Genomic DNA, 20999 nt, shown 5'->3' on the forward strand with positions numbered 1-20999 from the left:
ACATAAGACCATTTATTTTAATGTCAGAATCATTGACAATTGTATGAACCTAGAAGAAATCACACAATTTAGTTGTCCATATCCATGGCTTGGTCAGAATGGCACTTCTCTCCACAGAAGGAATCTCTAGAAAGGGAAAGTCTTGGGTGCCCACATGGTGGAGGAGGAAGAGGCCCACTGAGGACATGACAGACATGGAATCCAGGCCCCCACACAGACCTAACTTCCATTCAGCATCTTTTGTTTTATTGTGTTTTGTTTTTACGAAGAACACAGCTCAGCTATCATATTGTTTTCGTGATATAATCATAGTTTACTTCTAATTAATACAAGCTTCCAAATGCACTGTTTGCTTCAAAGAGAATCTGGATGCTCTTCCCCAATCTCAGTTAATTTGGATTGTAATTTTTTTAATCTGTGCCTTTTTCTTCCTGTGAGGCAGTAACGGGACACCCAGCCTGGTAACGATTGATGGGCGGAGGAGTGTCTTCAGCAACGGGAGTTTCGTCATCCGCACAGTGAAGGCAGAAGACTCCGGCTACTACAGCTGCATCGCCAATAACAACTGGGGATCCGATGAAATCATTTTAAATTTACAAGTACAAGGTACAACACTGTGGGACTCTTTGTAACAATATTTTTGTTTTGTATGCCTGCCTATAGGCAAAGTGTTGCATCAAGCAAGTTAAAAATCAGCCTTTATAAATGAGCTAATCACTATTTTCATGTTGTAAATATATATATTTGTTCTGGAAATATAATCAAACAAAGAAAATAGAAAGCATTCACAATCTCAGAGATAACACTGGTTACATTTGTGCATATAGAGAACTATTCTCATTTTTCTTCCCATGAACATCCCTGAGTAAGTCCTTCTCGATAACTTCCACCAATTGCATGGTTTACTCTGCAATATATAAACATAACCCAGAAGACACAAACAAAAAAATGTGTCTGAACTGAGGTCTTTTATGTCTGCTTATTAACTAAAATTCTTATATGCAAAATGTGAAAAGGACACTAACTGAAACTCCACACTATATTTAATTTTATTTTTAATATAGCATGTGAAATTTTTCTTTCTTTAATTTTTATTGAATTTCTCGGGGTAACATTGATTAATAAAATGGTATAGGTTTTGGATGTACAATTCTACAATATATCATCTGCACATTATATTGTGTGCTCACCACCTCAAATCAAGTCTCCTTCCATCACCATTTATTCCCCCCATTACCCTCTTCTACCTTCCCCAACCCCTTCCCCTCTAATAATCACCATACTGTTGTCTTGATGGCGTACACAAAAAGTACACAACAAGCTTAATATTGCAAATTAAAATCAAGTGAAAAATCCCAGATGGCCACTGACCAGGTTCATATCTGGAGGCACACTGATGTTTTATTAGTAGAGAAACCAAAGTGCATGCCTCTTTGGATTTAAGTGTTGTCACATTAATAATCACACCCAATGAAAATAAAATCAATATTGTCCTCAGAGGAAGGAAAGGGGAGGAGAAAACTACAGTATAAAAAATAATAATAATACAAAATTGATCTGATATTTCAAGCTGATTGAAGTCAGGAAAATTCTAAAACATTTTGGAAGATAAAACACTATATTGTAACTCTAAAGGAATAGGACCATTTTTCATGCCTCTTTCATGCCTTTGGGTTAATATATCAGCTTCTCAGAGGAAACCAGAAGGACATTTTATAGGAAGCTTTCTCTATAATTTGAGTAACCTGATTCTGAATTTCCCTGGCATTTCTGTCCTCCGCACTAATCCAAATAATATCTAAGCCCATTGGTTAGAAGTATGTATTCTTCAAAACTTGTTATGAGCATTAAAGTTCAGGTGCTACCACTGAAAGGCACACCTTTGATTTCTGGAGCTCAGTGTGTGTGTGTGTGTGTGTGTGTGTGTGTGTGTGTGTTTGTGTGTGTGTGTGTGTGTGTGTGTGTGTGTGCATGCACGCATGCTGTCCTGGAGGAGTAGCTACAAATAATGGAGAATTTTGCAATTATTTTCCCCACAAGCCACTCTCCTCCCTTCTTCACATCCCTGAGAACAGAATAGTGGATGCCGCTTATCTTCCTCACTTGAATCGTGGTTGAAATTCAGGGTAAAACACTGCATGTATCCTTTGTGAGCTTAAAGAAGATTCAATTAGTGATGAACAACTCAGACATTCAAGCAATTGGTGAGGAAATGAGTTAGATATAAATTCAACTAGCAACGTGGTTGAATTCTTTTTAAATAATAGATTCACTCCATTCTATCTCTTTAGCCCAGGATATCAACTAAATAGACACTTTGACAGAAGTGAATTGCATATTTTGGCAACTTTAAACACTTATTTAATAAATGGCTGTTAAAAATGATTTGGTAAATGACTGTTAAAGAAAATTAGAGATGTGACAAAACTAATTCTTGTTTTCTCACAACTGTTTCTTATCTAGTACCACCAGATCAACCTCGGCTCACCGTGTCCAAAACGACGTCCTCTTCCATTACCCTCTCCTGGCTCCCTGGAGACAATGGGGGCAGTTCTATCAGAGGTAATAATAAACAGATTGTCCACAATGATTGATGAGTTGCCATTATCCATAGGCTGATAAGTGACACATCTTCATCCTATAATTTTATGTTAGTTTATTCCTCAAAAAAAATACATCCTATGATTAATTCTTCCATTACCTAAATAAGAAACTGCACCTATTTTTATGACATTTGTTGAAATGTATTATTGCTCATCTGAAGAACACCATCCACAAAATTATTGTGTCTCCAATCTGAGTTAAAGAGTAACAGGTAAAAAAAAGAAAAAAGAAATTTGGAAAACTCTCCCCTAAGATTCTCAAGATTCTGCATACCATTTCCTACCTGTGTTGTCATCACTGTATCATCTATTATTAATGTACTCAGTCATTCATTCAAGTAACCATGGTTACTGTTGTTATAAGGTATTGAAAGGTAGAGAACTTAGAATTTAGATGGACAACGATCTGTTTGCACAGAGCTTTTGCAATGAGTGCATAGTAGAATAGAATAAAGGAAGTTTATACAAAAGGAATGAGATAGCGTGATAATTCTAGCATATGTGGAGTTGGGAAAGCATCGTTCTGTGTGAATTGTAGATCAAGGAAAGGGAGTCGTTCCAGGTGAAGAGACAGAGGGTGCACAGGGGTGAGAGGCTGAATGACCAGGGAGGTCCTCAGTTGGTGGGAGAAGATAGAAGTCTTAGCTTTCCAAAGGCAGGGGATATTCTTTCTTTGAGAAAGGAGGAAGGGTGGTGAGAAGTCAAGTGGAAATGTGGGGACATTTTAGGGTGAAGCCAGTAGGACCTGGAGCCCCACCTTCTCGCTCCTTCCAGCACACGAGAACAAGTTGTTGCATCCCTTTCCAGCTTTGCACTCAGTGACTGCAGCCAGGCTGGACGTCTTTACCAACCATAGAAATCAGAAATGCTACCAATAAGACTCTTTCTTTCTCCCTAAGAGCCAGTTGTTAAACATGTATTAGCACTCCCCGGGTGAAAGGGAGGATCTTCCCTTTTTTAGGAAAGAGGTGAGATTTTTTTTTAATAGTTCGGTGATTAGGGGTGAGGATGCTCTTGTGGGTTTGAGGAGTGTGGGAAATGTCTGTAACAGCTGCCATGTGAGCATACAGTGCGTCATTAATAGAGGAATGAAGTCATCGCCAAGTGGGAGGGAGGTCCCAGCTGCAGATAAACAGCACAAATTGTAGTGGTCACAGTTACCACAGTTTAATGACTTTCTAAAGTGATACTGGGCAGCTGGGAAGAAAAACAGATCCCAGGTGACCAGGGTTGGTGACTGGCGAGATAAGTGAAGCAGGAAGTCAGAAGATGAGTGAGACGGGCTCCTTATTAAAATGGTCTATGAGAGGTTCTAGGCTGACTAGACTAGAGGACCTTTATATGGAAAGGAAAAAAATGCACTGAGGGCAGAGTTCAAAGGGCCCTCATGTCATAGGCTGAGATGAAGTTTTGGTTCTGCAGGTGTGAGAGCATGGGAGAGGTAGTGGAGGACAAAGTCTAAGTGGAAGGACTGAGGTGAAGTCACTTTTAGTGATGAAACGTTTTCAAGAAAAGGCAACCAGTGATCCGCAAAACACACAGGTGGCCAAAGCCATTAGGATGGGGTTTCCATAACCAAGATTTAGAAAAACTTCCTAGCAGAGGTTTAGGTAGAGGATATTGCTAGGAGAGGACAATCCCACAGTGTGCAGGGCACCCAGAAGGCGGTTTAGACAGAGCTGGAGTAGACATCGGGATGTGATGGTGGAAGCAAGGAGCACACAGATCCATCACACACCTGTCAGGTCATAAAGGTGCTGTGACTAGTGCAGATCGGGGACACAGACAAGAAAATGAGGATCAGGAGGGAGGAGGGACCCCAAGGCTGCAAAGGGCCAAAAGGTGGGGCGAGAGAGGAAGGAGTAGGGAAGACACTGACCATGACCGTGGGAGGAGGAATCAAAGCTGGGTGATCTCCATGTAAGATGTTTGGACAAAACTTAATGCTTCCAGTTGGGGTTTAGGGGTGTCTATAGTAAGAAGCACTTTGCCAGTGTTAAAAATGGAGCTTATGGCAAGATAGAAAATACAAGTGCGTTGGTGTAAGGATGCCGTGCACCAGTCAGGCTAGTCCTGGATTGCCTAGGTGTGCACACCTAGGAGACAGCTATGAAGCAGATAGGATATGTTTGCCCCAGGAAGGTGGCTGGTGTAACAGAGATGGTCATCACAAGGAGGAATGTCTCAGTGACCACAGGGGTGAGGAGCATGGGCTTTAGATTCTGACATTGGGGTTTGAATCTCACGGACCCTAGGATGGTTACCTAACCTCTCTGGACCTCAATATCTTCATCTGTACCTTGGAGAAAAGAATTGCTATTTCATAGGTTACATGAGGTAATGCATCTAACTGGCTGAGGATAATGCTTGGCACATAGTGAGAGTTCAAAAAACAGACAATTGTTGTTAGTAGAGGTGAAGTAGAAGTGACGGGAGTCGTGTGCAGAAAAGAAGTGTTGTAGGGATTTTTCAAACTAAGGTGAAGGCAAGGTTCCCTTTGCAATGTTGGGAGGGCTGCAGGGTTCAGAGCTGAGCTTCTATCTGGTTGTGAACTGAGTAGAAGGTGGTCGAGGGGATTCCTACAATCACTGATAATATATCCCTTTCCTAGGGCTTTGGTTCTCTTAAAAATAACTCAGCCCCCTGCCTGGCCTGTGGTGGCACAGTGGATATATCATGTTGATCTGGGAACGCTGAGGTCGCTGGTTCAAAACCCTGGGCTTACCTGGCCAAGGAACATATGAGAGTTGATGCTTCCTGCCCCTCCCCCTTCTCTCTCTCTCTCTCTCTCTTAAAAAACTGAGTAAAGTTAAAATTAAAATATTTTAAAAATAACTCAGCCCCAAACCATGATCATGCCCAAGATTTCGGGCACATGTGCTATGAGGGACAGCCATCTAGAGACTGAGTATCCATTCCTCTCTGCCTAGTACACCTTCTAAAAGGGAATGGACAGAAAGCAGCTTTATTGCCACCACACCAGCCAGCAATGCCACAATAGTAATGCCCAGTGTGGCCTAAATGCCCTACTAATCAATGTGTCCTCACCGCCCTTCTCCCAACCTGGAACCAGGAAGAGTTCCAGCGTTTTCTTCTGAAGACATGAGCATTTTGAGAGCACCCCTCTGTACAAATTGCAAACATTGCTCAACTCCTGCTAGAAAGTGAATAATGCTCTTTTTGAATATATCTTGTCTTCTCAAGGCTACATCTTGCAGTACTCGGAGGACAACAGTGAGCAGTGGGGAAGTTTTCCCATCAGCCCGAGCGAACGTTCTTACCGCCTGGAGAACCTGAAATGCGGGACCTGGTATAAGTTCACTCTCACCGCACAAAACGGAGTGGGCCCCGGGCGCATAAGTGAAATCATAGAGGCAAAAACACTGGGGAAAGGTATGTATGCCTTCTTCTTGTCTCTAGATTTCCTCCATTTTCTGCATTGAAGGGGGGATTGCAATCACAAATATGTCCTATATTTGCATGTTTGTTTGTGTGCTTGAACTTTATTCCCAAGGTGGGTCTGATGGTGTCACAGCACAAAGAGAGAGATAGCTGGACCTTGTAAGTATTCTGGTTTTGTGTGTGTGTGTGTGTGTGTATGTGTGTGTGTGTGTGTGTGTGTGTCTTTCAATATCTTATTTGCAGTTAAAGAGTGTCATTTGAAAATCAAGGGCTTTCATACCAAACTGAAGTATCCAGCCTGAGCAGTCATGAATGTGACATTTATCCTCTGACCATCTAATGTGACCTTCCCCCTTTCCACCCCAGACCCCCTCTATCGATAACTTTCATGTTGCCTCCTAAGCCCTGCTTTTCAGGTGGGAAGTGCCTGGGGCAGATTGTTAACCTTTAATGTGAGGTGGATTCTTTTATCTGAAACTTGGACCTTCAAGGAGATGAACCCCAAGGGGAATTTGCAGCCCTGGGAGACCAGGAAGAGGGAGGGTCGTAGCTGTAGGTGAGTGTAACTGAGGAGGTTGAGAGAGGGCCTTTGTAGGTTTCCCTCACATCTGCCTGCTAACCAGTGCAGTGGGCTGGATGGCAGGGGAGCGAGAATCGAGAAGGCAGAGGTGTTACTTGAATCTGGTGCCTAAGTTTCAGATAGCATGTGGGAAGGGTTCAGATGATGAGAGGTTGACTTCTGCAGAAACACATCCATGAGATCTCTGGGCTCTAGTGTGAAGCATTCAGATAGTGAGGGATACCTGTTGATGGTTTTCTAATCCAACCCTGTCTTCTCTGAGTCAGGTCCAACCCAGAAAACAGGTGAGCCTAGCACACCGCAGCAGGTCCTTCAGAACCACTCAAGTATATGCATACATAAAAATAGCATGTTCCTTAGGGAACCAGAGTACAGGGGGTCCTCAGGTTATGACATAGTTCCATTCCTACGACAGTGATGTAATCTGAATTTTGGTATAAGTTGAAACACACCCTAGCCTAAGACAAATGAAAAACTTGTGCTTTTAATAATCCAAAATGGTGGAGGTAAGCATACTGGGGACACCAAATCACTCACTTATATGCTGTATTACTGTGTATTCTTCCACTGTGGGCAACCAAACTAGTTTGCCCATGTAGACCATAAGTGCAATGCTAATGGCATAAGCTGAAACACACATATCTCAATTATTTTAAGTTTTTATGAGTGTGAGCATTGTAAACTCAAAGCATCATATGTTAAGACTGTCATAAACTGAGGACCCCCTGTATACCCAAAGTAACCTCTATCCACTCAATTTTCCCTCACACCTAGGTCACTGCAGTAGGAGACAGCCTACATTGGTCCATAAGGGTCCTATCAATAGTGGACAAGTTGGGAGTGGCCTTCGACCCCAACTTGGACTGAGCTCCCTTCCTAGGTGAAGAAAGGAGCCCGAGGGGAATGTGTGCCACCTCTGACGGCTCTTGTTCATGTGTCCCACAGCTGACCCCACTGTGCCTTCTCCTGCAGAGCCCCAGTTCTCCAAGGAGCAGGACCTCTTCGCCAGCATCAACACCACACGTGTGAGGCTGAACCTCATTGGCTGGAATGATGGCGGCTGCCCCATCACCTCTTTCACACTAGAGTACAGGCCCTTTGGGACCACAGTCTGGACCACAGCTCAGCGGACGTCTCTCTCCAAATCGTACATATTGTACGACCTGCAGGAAGCCACGTGGTACGAGCTTCAGATGAGGGTGTGCAACAGCGCCGGCTGTGCAGAGAAGCAGGCCAACTTCGCCACGCTCAACTACGACGGCAGTAAGCTGGCTGGCTCTGTGGCCCTCCTGTCTATGTCTCAGGACACGTGCACATGCTCGCTATCTCTCTCCCATCTGACATTCATCCTTGGCACAGAGTGACTGCTGCCCACAGGTTCCATTAGGCTTTGGGGCCACTCCCTCCAGGGCTCCCTAGTTCATTGTACCCACATGACCAGGGCTGCCATCCAGAAATAAGGGTCTGAGGGCCAATGGGACTGTCATTAGGGAGTCTTAGTGCAGAAATGATTCTCTTTGGGTTGAAGGATTCTTCACCATGTGGTTCTGTACCTTGTCAATGACTGTGAGCTAACAATGCTTTTGTTGTCTCCCACCCCTTTCCCATCCCATCCCAACCTACATAAAAACTTTTTGTTTTGTTCTCATTAAGCCCTTAAACTGCATATGCAACACCGATATTTCATGATAAAAGGGCTTATGTTCATCTCTGAGCAGAAGTAGAGGCACTGATGGAAGAGAAGTATGTCATAGGATGTTAGTGCACATATACTACATGAGCGCATGCACACATGAAGTTGCATGGGCTTTTTGAAGACCAGATGGGGTGTCTTGTGACATTTAGTTGTCTAAAAATAAACAATTGATTTTTATTCTTGTTTTCTAAAACTACTATTCAAGGGCCATTTATTGATATTTGGACAAATGCCCAGCCCAAGGAAGCTGATGGGTAGTGTGTCTTTGGAAGGTGTGTGTTTAGAGAACTTTAGAAAGTCCAAGTAGCAGCATGTTGGTATTCATGCCTGCAGCCCAGCAGTGATGTCTCTCAGGGAGTGGCAGTGACTGAATTAGGGCTTTAATCACAAGACAGAACCAGTTGCAATTAATCAGAATGTCTGGGCTCCTGGCTTAGCTCCTGTCAGTGCCTTCTGTCCCGTCTTCGTGGATCAGATCAGACCACAGTGTGGATGACTTAGCCTAGGAAGTCTGTGCCTGAGCCTGAGCCAGCACCCCGGTACTTTATTTACCTCTAGGCAGGATAGAGGATGTCCCTCCTCTGCATATGTGCACTTGGGACCTTGATTAATTAACCCTTTGAGTAGTGAGGTTTTTTTCACACTCGCTGACCTCTGGGAGTGAGCATTTTTCCAAAAAAATGAAATTAGTTGTAGTTATAGTTTTATTAACTTAAAATCATGTTTGTTTTATAACCACTTTATGGAAACAAGAAGAACATACATTTGCCTTTTTTAAATGTTGCCTTATACATTTTTAAAATAAATCGATCGTACCCTGAATGGTTAGGAGGCATGAGGATGTACATGAATGTTTGCACTACTCAAAAAGTTAATTAAAGCTCTGGAACTTCCTTGGGGAATAGGTCATACTGTCCTAAGAAAAGAAGGCCCATGAACCCAAGGATCCTCAGAATAAATCAAAGGACATTCATGAGGTGAGGTATACTGGGACACTCATCTGGACGTCCTCTCCTGGACTGTCCCAGGTGATGGCCTTCAGCTGCTTCCTCCCACTCTGGCCCAGTGTGTACACTCACCTGAATTTCCTGTCCATGGCCGTATCTCTACAGAGTCTTCCTTGGCCAGAGTTCAGGCTCATCTTCAGTATTTTAAGCCTGCTGCAAGAACATAGGAAGGTCCTCAGGTGAAAGCTGTCCTGGTATTGTTACACCAGCCTGGCCCACCCCTGTGACACACTCTTCCCCATGGCAGTGGGACAGTCAGCCCAGCTCCTGGATGGTAACAGTTCTTCTCCTGGGCAGATGCATTCCTAACTTTCCCGACCTCAGTTCCATGTGACATCATTCAAAGATGCTCCTTCACACGGGCAGAGTGGCACTTCCCACATGCTTTCACCTCAACATCATTTAATAATTTGGTCTTACAAAACAAAGGGTTCTGACACTTACCAAACACTTTACTTAGTATTTAAGGCTTCCCCAAAGTCTTTTCCCAGCAGGTATCTATTTGGGTAGCAAGTAGATGTCTCGCTTTAGAATTTGCGCTAACCTTAATTGCCACAATCATCATACTCTGACAGGCAGCTTCTCTATAATCAGTATGGATGCCAAAGTGATCGATGTGCACATTGGCGGGTGATACGTTTATAACTAACCGTTTAATTAGGAACCACTTACGTGCAGTTTAGTTAGAAAGTGTGGTTCTAACTCAAAAAAGCATTCCACAGATTTTAAATATTTGTCATTTCTAAAATAAAAAGTGTAAATGTTCTCACCCTATCCAGGATCTTAGATTTTAACCATGAAAAAGTCCTGCATTTAATTTTCCAAAATCTGAAATGATTTTATTACTCCAAGAAATAAGACAACACATTTATATTTTCCTTGCAAAAGATGACAGGGTTTTTTTGAACCAATTTCATAGATATAGAGCTTTAATATCTCTTTTGTCACATCTGCCTGAAGAATTTTCTTCATTTTGGAAAAAAACAAACATTCACAATGAACCTCACATCTACACCAGTCAGATTTTGGATTCTTCCATTTCTTTCTTTGGCTCTTTCTTCTGCCATTTCCTTAGCCACACCTGTCTGCTTGTCTTTGTGTTGCCTTGGCTCACCTACATTTCTTATGTGCCTCTTACCTGGGCTCTGAGCATTTGTAGACTTGGGTTTCTAGCCAAAAGCTAAGGTGAAAGGACACTCGTCTTGGCCTTAGCAGATTGCATAGAGAACTGGGGTTCTGTTATCCCTGCTCTGCTCACTGAATACCAGGTCCCGATCATGTTTGTTCAACGGGAACTGTATTATTTTTTTCCTAAATCACTGGCATCCTGGCCCTTGTTTTACATGGAAAATACAGTGGGGTGGACTGGAGCATTTTACGTAAAGGAGGATGCCAATAGAACATGGCCCATAAAATGTGGATGTCCACGTCTGAATCTCTGCACCATTATATTCAGCCTGTGCAGAGAAATCAGCTTACAGTAGTTCAGTGCTCAGCCTGCTTAGATGCTTCATTATCATTCTAAATAATTTGAATTTCATAGTGCTGTCTGACAGGGTCTGGCCCAGAAGCAGCTTATGTTGGGTACCTGGATGGTTCCCTTCTAATAAGTGGTTTGTGGCTCTCAGACCCTAAAACAAGAGTTTCTAAAGTAGATTCGATCTTTCCCCTGTGGTAAAAATCAAGTGAATAACCAAACAGAAGGGGATTTTATGCTCCTTTCAGCTAGGTTACCTGACACAGTCTCCCTGCAGACTCTCTTCTGTTCCTGGGCCAAAACTATTGTTTATTCTTTGATGTGCTATTTAAAAAACAGTCTCTATCAGTTGTGCTCTGGGTGGCACTTGAGTCCAATAAATGCACATGGCTTTTTTCAGTATCTCACCTGGACATTATGCATCCAGGTGCCCACACCCAGCAGTTGCAAAATGAAGCCTCTTTCAGGGAATTGTGCTTTACCCTCAGTGTAGATTCTGACCTGATATGCCATAGACTAAGTGTGAAGTTGGGCAGAAGGAAGAGAGTGAGCAAATAGATAAATTAGCAAGAACCTAGATAAAGACTTTTTCTCATTCCCCATCACCAAGGACACCTTGGATCATGTTGCGCGATGGTTGTAACCCATCATCCCTAAAACTCCACCATGCTGTCTTCATTAATAGCCATCTAACATCATGGCCCTGCTTTCAGGTACAATCCCTCCACTCATTAAGTCAGTCGTCCAAAGCGAAGAAGGGCTGACGACCAACGAGGGACTCAAGATGCTGGTGACCATCTCCTGTATCTTGGTGGGGGTCCTGCTGCTGTTTGTGCTTCTGCTGGTGGTGCGGAGACGGAGGCGGGAACAGAGACTGAAGCGGCTGAGAGGTGAGTCGAGGCCAGCCGTCATACACCAGGCCCACTGTCACTGACTTTTCCTCCAGAGCCAGGTCCCCCATCGGCCTGATCCCGCGATGTCCCTTCAGCAAGACTGGACAGCCTTCAGGGAAACGTCCTACAAACCACTCAGAAATGGAGTGAAAGTCACTCTCCTAGATCCTTGAGTTCTTCAACCCTACTTTCTTTCACTTTTAGCCAGTCCAGTAATGCCACCAATCAGGTTTCCTTTGAGAGGACCTACCAGGTGTGTTCTGGAAATGGAAACGATTTCAATGGTGCAAGAGGAAATTGAGGGCTGATGATATTGGTGAAGCATTACAAGGCTGAAAACACACTTTTCCGAATTAGAAATTTGAGCTGGAGCCCAGCGTAAGAGAACCTAGGCTGGAGGAATCCACTGTTGGCAGGCCCCACAACAACAGTACCCAGCTCCAAATTTGGGTGATGAGGCTATGTCCAGTTCAGGCCAACAGCCGTTACTGCCCTGGCTCTGTGGTGTGAGGACGAGTTCTTTCAAGCACAAAACCCTATCTATGCACGACAAATGCATCTGAGTCTTTTGCTTTTTACTTACTGCCAGAGTATTTAATGGGGTCACCTTCTGGTAAAATGCACATGCAAGTTGTTGGCATTTTAGGTCAGTGCAGTGTGGAGTAACGTCATGCAGGGTTCTGTGTATTCCTTAAAGTGGCATGTGAGGAGCACATCTGGAATCACTCCCCCTCCCCAAACACATCTGTGATCTCCCAGAGCCTAGCAGATGTATGTGGAAAGCACTACTCCTCCGTAGAAACTGAAGCTGGCCCGGATCTAGTTAGAGCAGCAAGACACGGTGGCATTCCTGCCTGTGTCCACTTACTAGAGCTCTCCTCCTTCTGTGACCCTACCACATTTTACTGTGGATTTGCTTCCACTCTACCAACAAATTAAAATATTTGAAGTGCCCGGCACACCATCTGTACACTTCAACAGAAGTTTAAATCTTCTGTAGCCCAGTAATTCCGATGCAGCATCCCTCTCATTCCAATAGCTTCATAACCACTGACTACTTACCTTGTCTTGTTGCAGACCCTCCTTGAGAGAGTCCTGTATCCTAACCCCACATCAGACATTTGATGTATAAAGACAGAAAGAAAGTGCCTCTGAACTCTAGGTTTAGTGTGTGGGGGGGAGGGGGAAATCGGGGGAGACACATTGATATCTACCAGGAAAAAAACAAAAGATGTCGTGAATGCTAAAAAGGAGCTTCAAATTCTGTGTAAGCACAAGACAAGGAGTGATTAATCCCCTGACTGGGGAGGGAAGGAGAGGCCGGTTAAGAGCTATATAATTCAGCACTGAAAAAATATAATATTGCCTGAATACATTGAGAAATTCAGTACAAGACGAGCTGTGCTGGGTTTCACTAACAGTGTTCATCACTAAATACCAAAGGGACATTTTTATAACCCTCCTTCACAGAAAACAGAAGTCTCATAGGCTGGATATTAGGAACATTATTATTGAGGTACCAATAACAGACAGACCAAGAAAGGGTCTGTTCTGTGGCATGTAGACAGTTTAGTTGCATTTAGAAGACTATGAATTGCCCACATTTCACTTTTATAAACCAACATTTTAAATATATATATTCTTATTAATCATGTCTATTTGATTACAAGGATTTGGCAGCAAATATTAAACCTCAAAGCAATTCTTGTTGACATACTACTCCCCTCTGCCAGATTCACCTTTTCTCCACCCCACCCTCCACCCCTCGGGCCCTATTGCTTTCTCCTTCTTACCCAGCTATTCTCTTAGACATTGCTATTCTACGTAGGACTTCAGTACCCCAACCTCACTTTTTCTTACCAAGGGCAAAGAAGGAAGCTAAAACTCTTACTGACTCTTGCTGAAACAGTTGGGTCAGACTGATGGCAGTCCATGCCTCCTTTATTTCCATCCTTAATAGTTCCTGTAATTTAGTTACTGCTCTGCAAGGGCTGTATCCGGAAAATATGCTGGAACTGACCATTTTATTGTAGGCACCTCTACTTCTAGAAACAGCGTTTGGTAGTGGGTCTTGGTGGAGAAAGCAACGCTGCACGTCAGAGAGCATGCTCATTCCCCGGAAACAGGTCTCTTTTCTTTGGGCCAAAGAAAAGATAGAGCCTACGCCAAGGTTTCAGGAGGAAGAAAATAATCACTGTGGCATAGAGGATGTATTCATCAGAGATGCTGAGGAGCAGCAGAGTCCAGAGTAGGAGCTTGCCTGGGACAAGGGCCTCTCTCTGCAGGTTGGCATTTTGCATGCGCTGGACGAAGGCTCCACCCCAGGAGCCTGAGAGGAGGGCAGCAAGAATGCAAAGGGCTGGCACCCAATTCCAGCTGCTTCCTCACGCAAGTTTTAATGTGGGTGCGCTGAAACACATTCGATCCAACAAACCATTATTGATTATCTGCTATGTGCCAGATGTAACATTTTTTTAAACCCAATAGTAAAATCCTCTTCTTGGCCTGACCTGTGGTGGCACAGTGGATAAAGCGTCGACCTGGAAATGCTGAGGTTGCCGGTTCGAAACCCTGGGCTTGCCTGGTCAAGGCACATATGGGAGTTGATGCTTCCAGCTCCTCCCTCCTTCTCTCTCTCTCTCTCTCTCCCTCTCCTCTCTAAAATGAATAAAAAAAATTTTTTTTTAATCCTCTTCTTAACCATTTCTATTGATCACAAGAGTTTGACCAGGCCCTAGAGAGAAACGATTACAAAGACTCGGTCCCAGAACTATAGATGCTGACACAGCAGCAGTGAATAAAGGCGTATAAGGGACAGGATCATCTTCCTGTAGCGCTGAGAAGTGTTCCACAAAAGGACCATATTAAATAGAGTTCATTAGTAAGATCACCCAATTCTAACCTGACCCACATAAGGCACAGATCCTGTGCCTGGGTTAGAATGAGTTTAAATATATTTTCAGATTTTTACAGAAAGAATTGCTTCATACAATATTTTTTATTGTCCAAAATTAAGAACATTCCTAATATGTCTATGTTGCCTGAGCAAGCACCGATCAATATAAAAATAAGAAAATTTGGGTTATAGAAAAATATTGTAGGGATGCCTAATGGGCACTGTTAAGGTTACTATGTAAGGTCAACTTCATATTGTTGACTTTGTTTGATTGCTAGGAATGACTAAATGTTTATAAGCAGTGTATGTTTTCCCATAGAGACAAGCAACTAGGTAGGCGAATACAATAACATGTTATTTAAAAAAGGAAGGAAGAAAGGAAGGAAGGAAGAAGGGAAGGAAGGGAGGGAGGGAGGGAGGAAAGAAGGAAGGAAGGAAGGAAGGGAGGGTGGAAGGGAGGAAGGGAGGAAGGAAGGAAGGAAGGAAGGAAGGAAGGAAGGAAGGGACTCAGCAATTTAGCCAACCTATATTCTCTCTTCCTGAGCATGTTACTAATTTTAGAGCATATCAGCCTCCTAAAGTCTAAGTTATTAAGTGCTACATTTTTCCCCAACATATAACCTTATCCAGGAGTTCGGGAGCCACATTTTGATTTTAATGATATCCTGATTTCCCCCCCACACACACACTTCTAGATCCTTTGAAGTACAAGGTTATAGGATGAGTCACTGTCTGGGCCCACAATCCCAGCTGCCTTGACCTTATAAAAATTTGATTCCCATGTCAAGTAATCAACTCCAGGATTACTCAAAGCTTCCTCCTTTAGTAGGAGTTTACCCAAGAGGGTACAAAGTTATGTTGGCACTAGACAGCCAGTACCAAGCCAAAAAACTTCTTCTAAAACTTCAAATAAGCTAAAGACAAAAATCAATGGCTGATATAAAATGTGACCATACTTCTGTGGCAAAATGCCTTTATTTCCTTTATTATTTTACACATGTTTTGAAGTGGTTTAATATTATAAAACTGATTAATTCGGAAGGCCATTCCAAGAGAGAATTTGGTCATGTGGTTCTGCATGGGCACATTTACCTGCTCTGCAAATGAGGTTAAAGCTCTTCTTATCTGTAAAACCATAAATTGGCCTGAACTTTGATACTCTAAAGGGAGAGGAGTGTGCAGCTAGGAGCCAATGACATGCAGACTTGAGGCAGACTTAGAGGGGCTCAGAACCATGGACTCTGCAACTCTTTGGTTCTATGCTCCTTCCTTCCTCCCTCCCTCCCTCCCTCCCTGCCTCCCTTCCTTCCTTCCTTCCATCCCTTTCTGGTGACACTTGGTCCACACTTCTGGGCTTGACTAGCCCTCCTCCTGATGCATGTGAAAGTAGAGCAGACATTGCTCCCCGCCTTCTGTTAATACAAGGACGTTGTCCCAAGCAAGCTTCTTGCCCAGCACAGCTAAGCAGCTTTTTAATCACCTGTCACACCTTTTCACAAACTTCAGCTCACTCTGAGATTTAGATTTTGTGACACCTTTCTCCAAACCCCTTGCTGCTCCTACATATCTGTCCTGGCCTCCTCACTCCCCATTTAATCTTTCGCATTGGGAAATGACAAAGAAATGCCACCAGGAGAGCCCAAGGATACTAAAATGTGGAAGGAAAGAGTTTGAAAAAATACCGTTTGCTAACGCTCCAAATGCACAAAGAAGGGTAGGAAATGATCGCTGAAGGTAGATTTGGTGGTCAGAAGGTGACTGGTCATCTGCCTCAGGAGAGCAGTCTCATTGGGGTGGTGTGGGTCACAGTGACATGTGAGGATCTAGGAATCACAGAGTCAAGGAGCTGAGTACAGAATACTTTTCCAAGAATTCAAGTGGGAAAGTGGAGAGAAGGGCAGTAGGTGGAAGACATGCTAATAGGAGTGGAGTTTTTTTAATATAAGGAAAACCCGAGAGGTAGTGAATATAAAAATAATAATAAAAAGAAATAAACCATATATTTTTGATGGGCAAAAGTAATATTAGAAAGTAGCTAGTGATACTCCATTAATGCTTCTTCTTATTCTCTGTTTCACTGATAAACCTTCAGAAGCTAACTTACTATTTCTTTCTTGAACATTCCAAAATCTGAAAAAGTTTCATGGAATGATAGTTGGGGTAGGTGACACTGATCAGGGCTCTCTGCGTTCTGCCATCACTGGTGTGTAATTTTGGACAAGTTCCCTTCAGTTTTCATGTCAGCAAATTGGGAAAAATAATACCAGGTTTCTATCTGACCTATTTGCACAGCTATTAAGTGATGGAAACAAGATAGTGGGTAGCATAGGATTATGGAAGAGGAAGGAGATGTCAATACTCCAACTGATACATGGTTCAATTAGTTCTTTGGAAGAGGCAACCCCAGTTGGGTCAGGAGCATCATAGCATGGAGGGAGGGAAGAAAGGAGAAGAAAAAAGGGAGGAAAAAATGAAACTTGGGTTGCTTGAAAATCAGAGCCCCTGATTATTTAAATTGATTGATTATTTCAAAACCTACTATGTTCTTGCCATTATGGGAGGAGGGGAAGAGATTGTGCATTAAATAATATTCCCAATCCCCTTGCTAGGACAGGAGGCAAACCCTGTTTACAATGAACTATTACACAATTGCCAAATGAAAAGCAGGACACTTTGGACACCAATCATTGCTATGATCATCCACTTAAGGGAGAAATATTTTTCCCACTGGGAAAATGAAGGAAGGGGTCATGGGGTTCCAGTATGTAGACTCCAAAGATCCTAACATTTTAGAATTCTGAACAAAAATTTTCCAGACATGATCACAAGACCTTTGTGTTTAATCTTTAAACAATCAAATTAGAGGAGTTAGAAAATAGTTATAGTCCATACCCATTTTCAAAGACAATAAATTAAACTCTATAAATTATAGATTGAAGTACATATGGTTATAGAGAGGATAGTCTATGAGCAGTCAGGAAGTGGTGGTTGTCACCAGAGGCCTGGCCAAGCCACCTGCACATTGACAGAGCTGGCCAGGGAGGGGGTCCCAGGCCACGCTGGAGGAAGGGCAGCTGGGCTGATCTTGTGTTGACACAAACCCAGGTGGGAAAGCTAATGCATCAGAGGGAAGAATCCAAATTGTAAAAGATTTTGAAAGGCTGCAGCCAAGGAGATGAAATTTAATAAGGATAATTGGAAAGTCTTCTATGTAGTTGTGAAAATTCATTTGCAACCCATATAATGAGCCTTGTGTCCTCACTGATGTATGAGAAGGAGGATATCACAAAAATTACCAGCTTCTGAGCTCAGCCTTACTTAATAAAGGACAATAAGAAACCACAGATGTTTCATAGAGAAGAAACCTGTGTAGAGAATGACCTGAAAAGGATGCCATCTGAGAAGTGGGAGAGGAAATTAGAGAATTTGACCTGGAAAAGAGAAAGCAGAAGAAAAAAGAAGCAGACAGTGCCACCTGAGACCTATCCAGATGCCTCGTGAGTGGTCCTGGGAGGTGTGGAAGGCCTTGGAGGAAGCAAGCAATGGGGTTCCCTGCAGAGAGGGCAAGACTAAGAGACTCAGGGAGAGGGTTGAGGTCCGCAGTGAGAGGCCACAGAGCTGGACAGATGGCGTGGGACCAGCATATGGAGGCTGGTCCTCTGTGCTGGGGAGTCCCACTGGCAGGGAGGTCCCTTCAAGAGTTTCAGAGCACAGATGTGACACAGTAAAGGGTGTGTTTCAGATCCATCCCCCTTCCTGCAGTGTTAATGTCACTTAGAGAGCTGAGGGTCTGAGGTTGGGCAGCCAGGGAGGGAACTGTTGGCTTATAAATGAGAATTGGACGAAGGAGACAGAACAGAGGACTGGTCCCATGAAGACAACTTGGGGTGGTAAAGACCAACCGACTTGATGAGCAGGTCAACTCCGGGAGCGTGAGGTGGGGTGCCATAGGCACAGTGACAGCGTGGACCCTTCCCGGAGCCCCCGTGGCCCAGCTCCTGTTAGCATCTGTCCCAGATACTGGGGAAAGGGTGCAAACATTTCTTAGGAGGCTGATTTGAAAATTCTTTAATACTCATAGACTCTATGATTTCATGATGTTTTAAAAATTAACTTGTCCAAGATTCTTCTATTATCCCACAGAGGTGTGTCCAAGATTCTGTCATCTTTCTACTATCCCCACATGAACATGAATAAGACCCCGAGCCTCATCTCAGCCCTGACATCTTTCTCAAACTTGATTCCAAATCTGCCTTGAACAGCTTCACCGAATGCTCCCAACTCACTTTAATATGCTAAGTACTCCCATATTCTGGAATTTGAAGACAAAGACCTGAGCCTCCACCAAGCTACTGCTTCCATATCCATCTACACTCCTGTGCCTGCCACTTGTGTCACCTCACACCCCACCCTGTATGTGCCACATCTTGTGGTCTCCCTGACCTCCCAGCTGTCCCTCTGCCCTCACACCCAGCAGGTCCCTGATTCATGCAGGCACCCCCACCTACTATAATGTTATCCACTCCCTGTCCCCTGCTCTCGCTACAGTCCTCTAATCTAACCCTCACGACCTCCCTCCATTGCCAACACGTCCCCACCCAACCCCCATTCTGAGCACTCGAGATGGCCTGATTCGTGCTGGTTTATAGCACCCACACCTATTCCCCACCATGTCTACCCTCCTTCCACTCTTCCCCTTGGGCCACTTAAAGAGCTTCCAGATTATATTCAGTAACACACAGTCACATCCCCTTAGCTCCTTCATGTCTTGACCATCCCCAAGCACCACTGGAAATTTCTCTGTCCCGTCCAACTGACCGATGCCTTGATTCCTACAGGATCTCGCAATTTGAATTCACACCAACTCTGTGCCATGGAGCACTCACTCTCCCCACTCTAGTCCGTGCTCCCCAAGCTTCATGCTGCCTTGAGGTGTGGACAACCTTGCAACCCTCCAGACTGATCCAGCCTGAGACATTGCTCTCCTGGGATCATCTCCATCAGTCAGCTGGCGCTAGGTATTGGCTCCTCTGTGTGTTCCTGAAGATATGACACCTATCCCACTCTGTGTACAAAGGGCCTTAAGGATAGTGACAATAAAGGAGTTTGAAGCAACAGATGTTGCTTATGAATTTCAACTCAGCTGCAGTTAATGACTGAATGTTTCTGGATCAGGACATAATTCCCAGGCAGAGACTGATAGAAGGGGACACAAGCTAGCAGTCCTGAAGTAACTGGCAAAACCAGACTCCTAGTATGTGCTTAACTGTGAGCCCAGCTCTGTGCCAAATTCTCCAGAACACTGTGACCTTATCCAGAAAAACTCCACCAGAGCTTCTCATAGCTGAACTCACAGAAGTGAATTTCCATTAATGTAAGTTTTCTCACACTAGTTGATGAAATCAGAAGGAGGAAATAGGAGCTGAGATTTCAAAAAAAGAGGGGATGTGCTCTAAGATGATAATCATAGGGAAGGATAGACCAAAATGTCTTTGGTTGCCTACTCCTGCAGGCCAGCTTAACCTCAGTGAAGATGCCGGAGACAAGGAAAACTCGCAGGTGGAGCCCGTCGGGATTTGAGGGGAGCTCTGTTCTCACTTGTGGGATCCCGCAGTTCCTTAGTACACTGAGGTGAAAAAGTCACAGGAGAACAATCTGTGATGACTGACCAGAAATAGAAAAGGAACACTAATGAGCAAAATGAGGAAAGTAGGTCCCTTCCAAAGACGTTGGAGTCTGAGTTACCTTCAAGTCGGGATCTAGAGTACAATATTTACATCTTGGAATGTTTCCTCTCTTTCTCTCCAGTGTTGAACTAGCCACTGCTTGGTTGTTATACAGTGCTAATTATCCCCAAGCTGCTGGCATTTTGCATACATGTATTTACTTTGCAAGTGTGAAATCATTCAGGAAGAGGAGAAACTCATCTTATTTTCTTTGTCTTTGTGATAAATATAAAGGCGTGAGCTGGGAAATTAAATGCTGTTTTGCTTTCTTTGCTTCACCACGTGGGTGGGGCGGAAGGGAGCTGTTTGCTTTCCTAGACTGGACCCATCTGTGCGTGAAGCCGGGGCCTGGGCACGAGGTTGCAGCGGGAACTGACATGGCTGACTTGAACTGAGCTTGGGTCCCTGGGAGTGCCCGCCCACCTGTGTCCATCCCTGTGACTGTCCTCACCTCTCAGTAACCGCATACTGCTTGCTCCCCAACAGGAAAATTACTGCATTTAAATGTCAGCCCCCCAAAAGATGAGAGATGAGAGAAAAGTCTCCAACATATATATTTCTCCACTAGACAGGCAGTTACACAGTCACCTGAATGCATTTCCAGAAAGTTCTGTTCACTGAACACTACATTTAACATCAAGACTTTTTTTTTAGACAGCAATGGAAGAAAAACAAAAAGAGGGCTTTTGTGTTCTAAGAATGGAAACATTCATTTTTGC

General features: G+C 43.8%; 1 protein-coding gene across 1 annotated transcript in view; it reads left to right on the forward strand.

The window, feature by feature from the left end:
• DSCAM (DS cell adhesion molecule) overlaps nucleotides 1-20999 on the forward strand; it is a 691848-nt gene that overhangs the window by 635228 nt on the left and 35621 nt on the right. Inside the window, exons 23-27 of the mRNA XM_066259344.1 lie at nucleotides 443-606; nucleotides 2464-2562; nucleotides 5808-5996; nucleotides 7558-7848; nucleotides 11479-11655. Coding sequence (XP_066115441.1) covers nucleotides 443-606; nucleotides 2464-2562; nucleotides 5808-5996; nucleotides 7558-7848; nucleotides 11479-11655 — 920 coding nt within the window. The remainder of the gene's footprint in view (nucleotides 1-442; nucleotides 607-2463; nucleotides 2563-5807; nucleotides 5997-7557; nucleotides 7849-11478; nucleotides 11656-20999) is intronic.

Source organism: Saccopteryx bilineata, chromosome 2 (genome assembly GCF_036850765.1).
Source record: "Saccopteryx bilineata isolate mSacBil1 chromosome 2, mSacBil1_pri_phased_curated, whole genome shotgun sequence".
NCBI lineage: Eukaryota > Metazoa > Chordata > Mammalia > Chiroptera > Emballonuridae > Saccopteryx > Saccopteryx bilineata.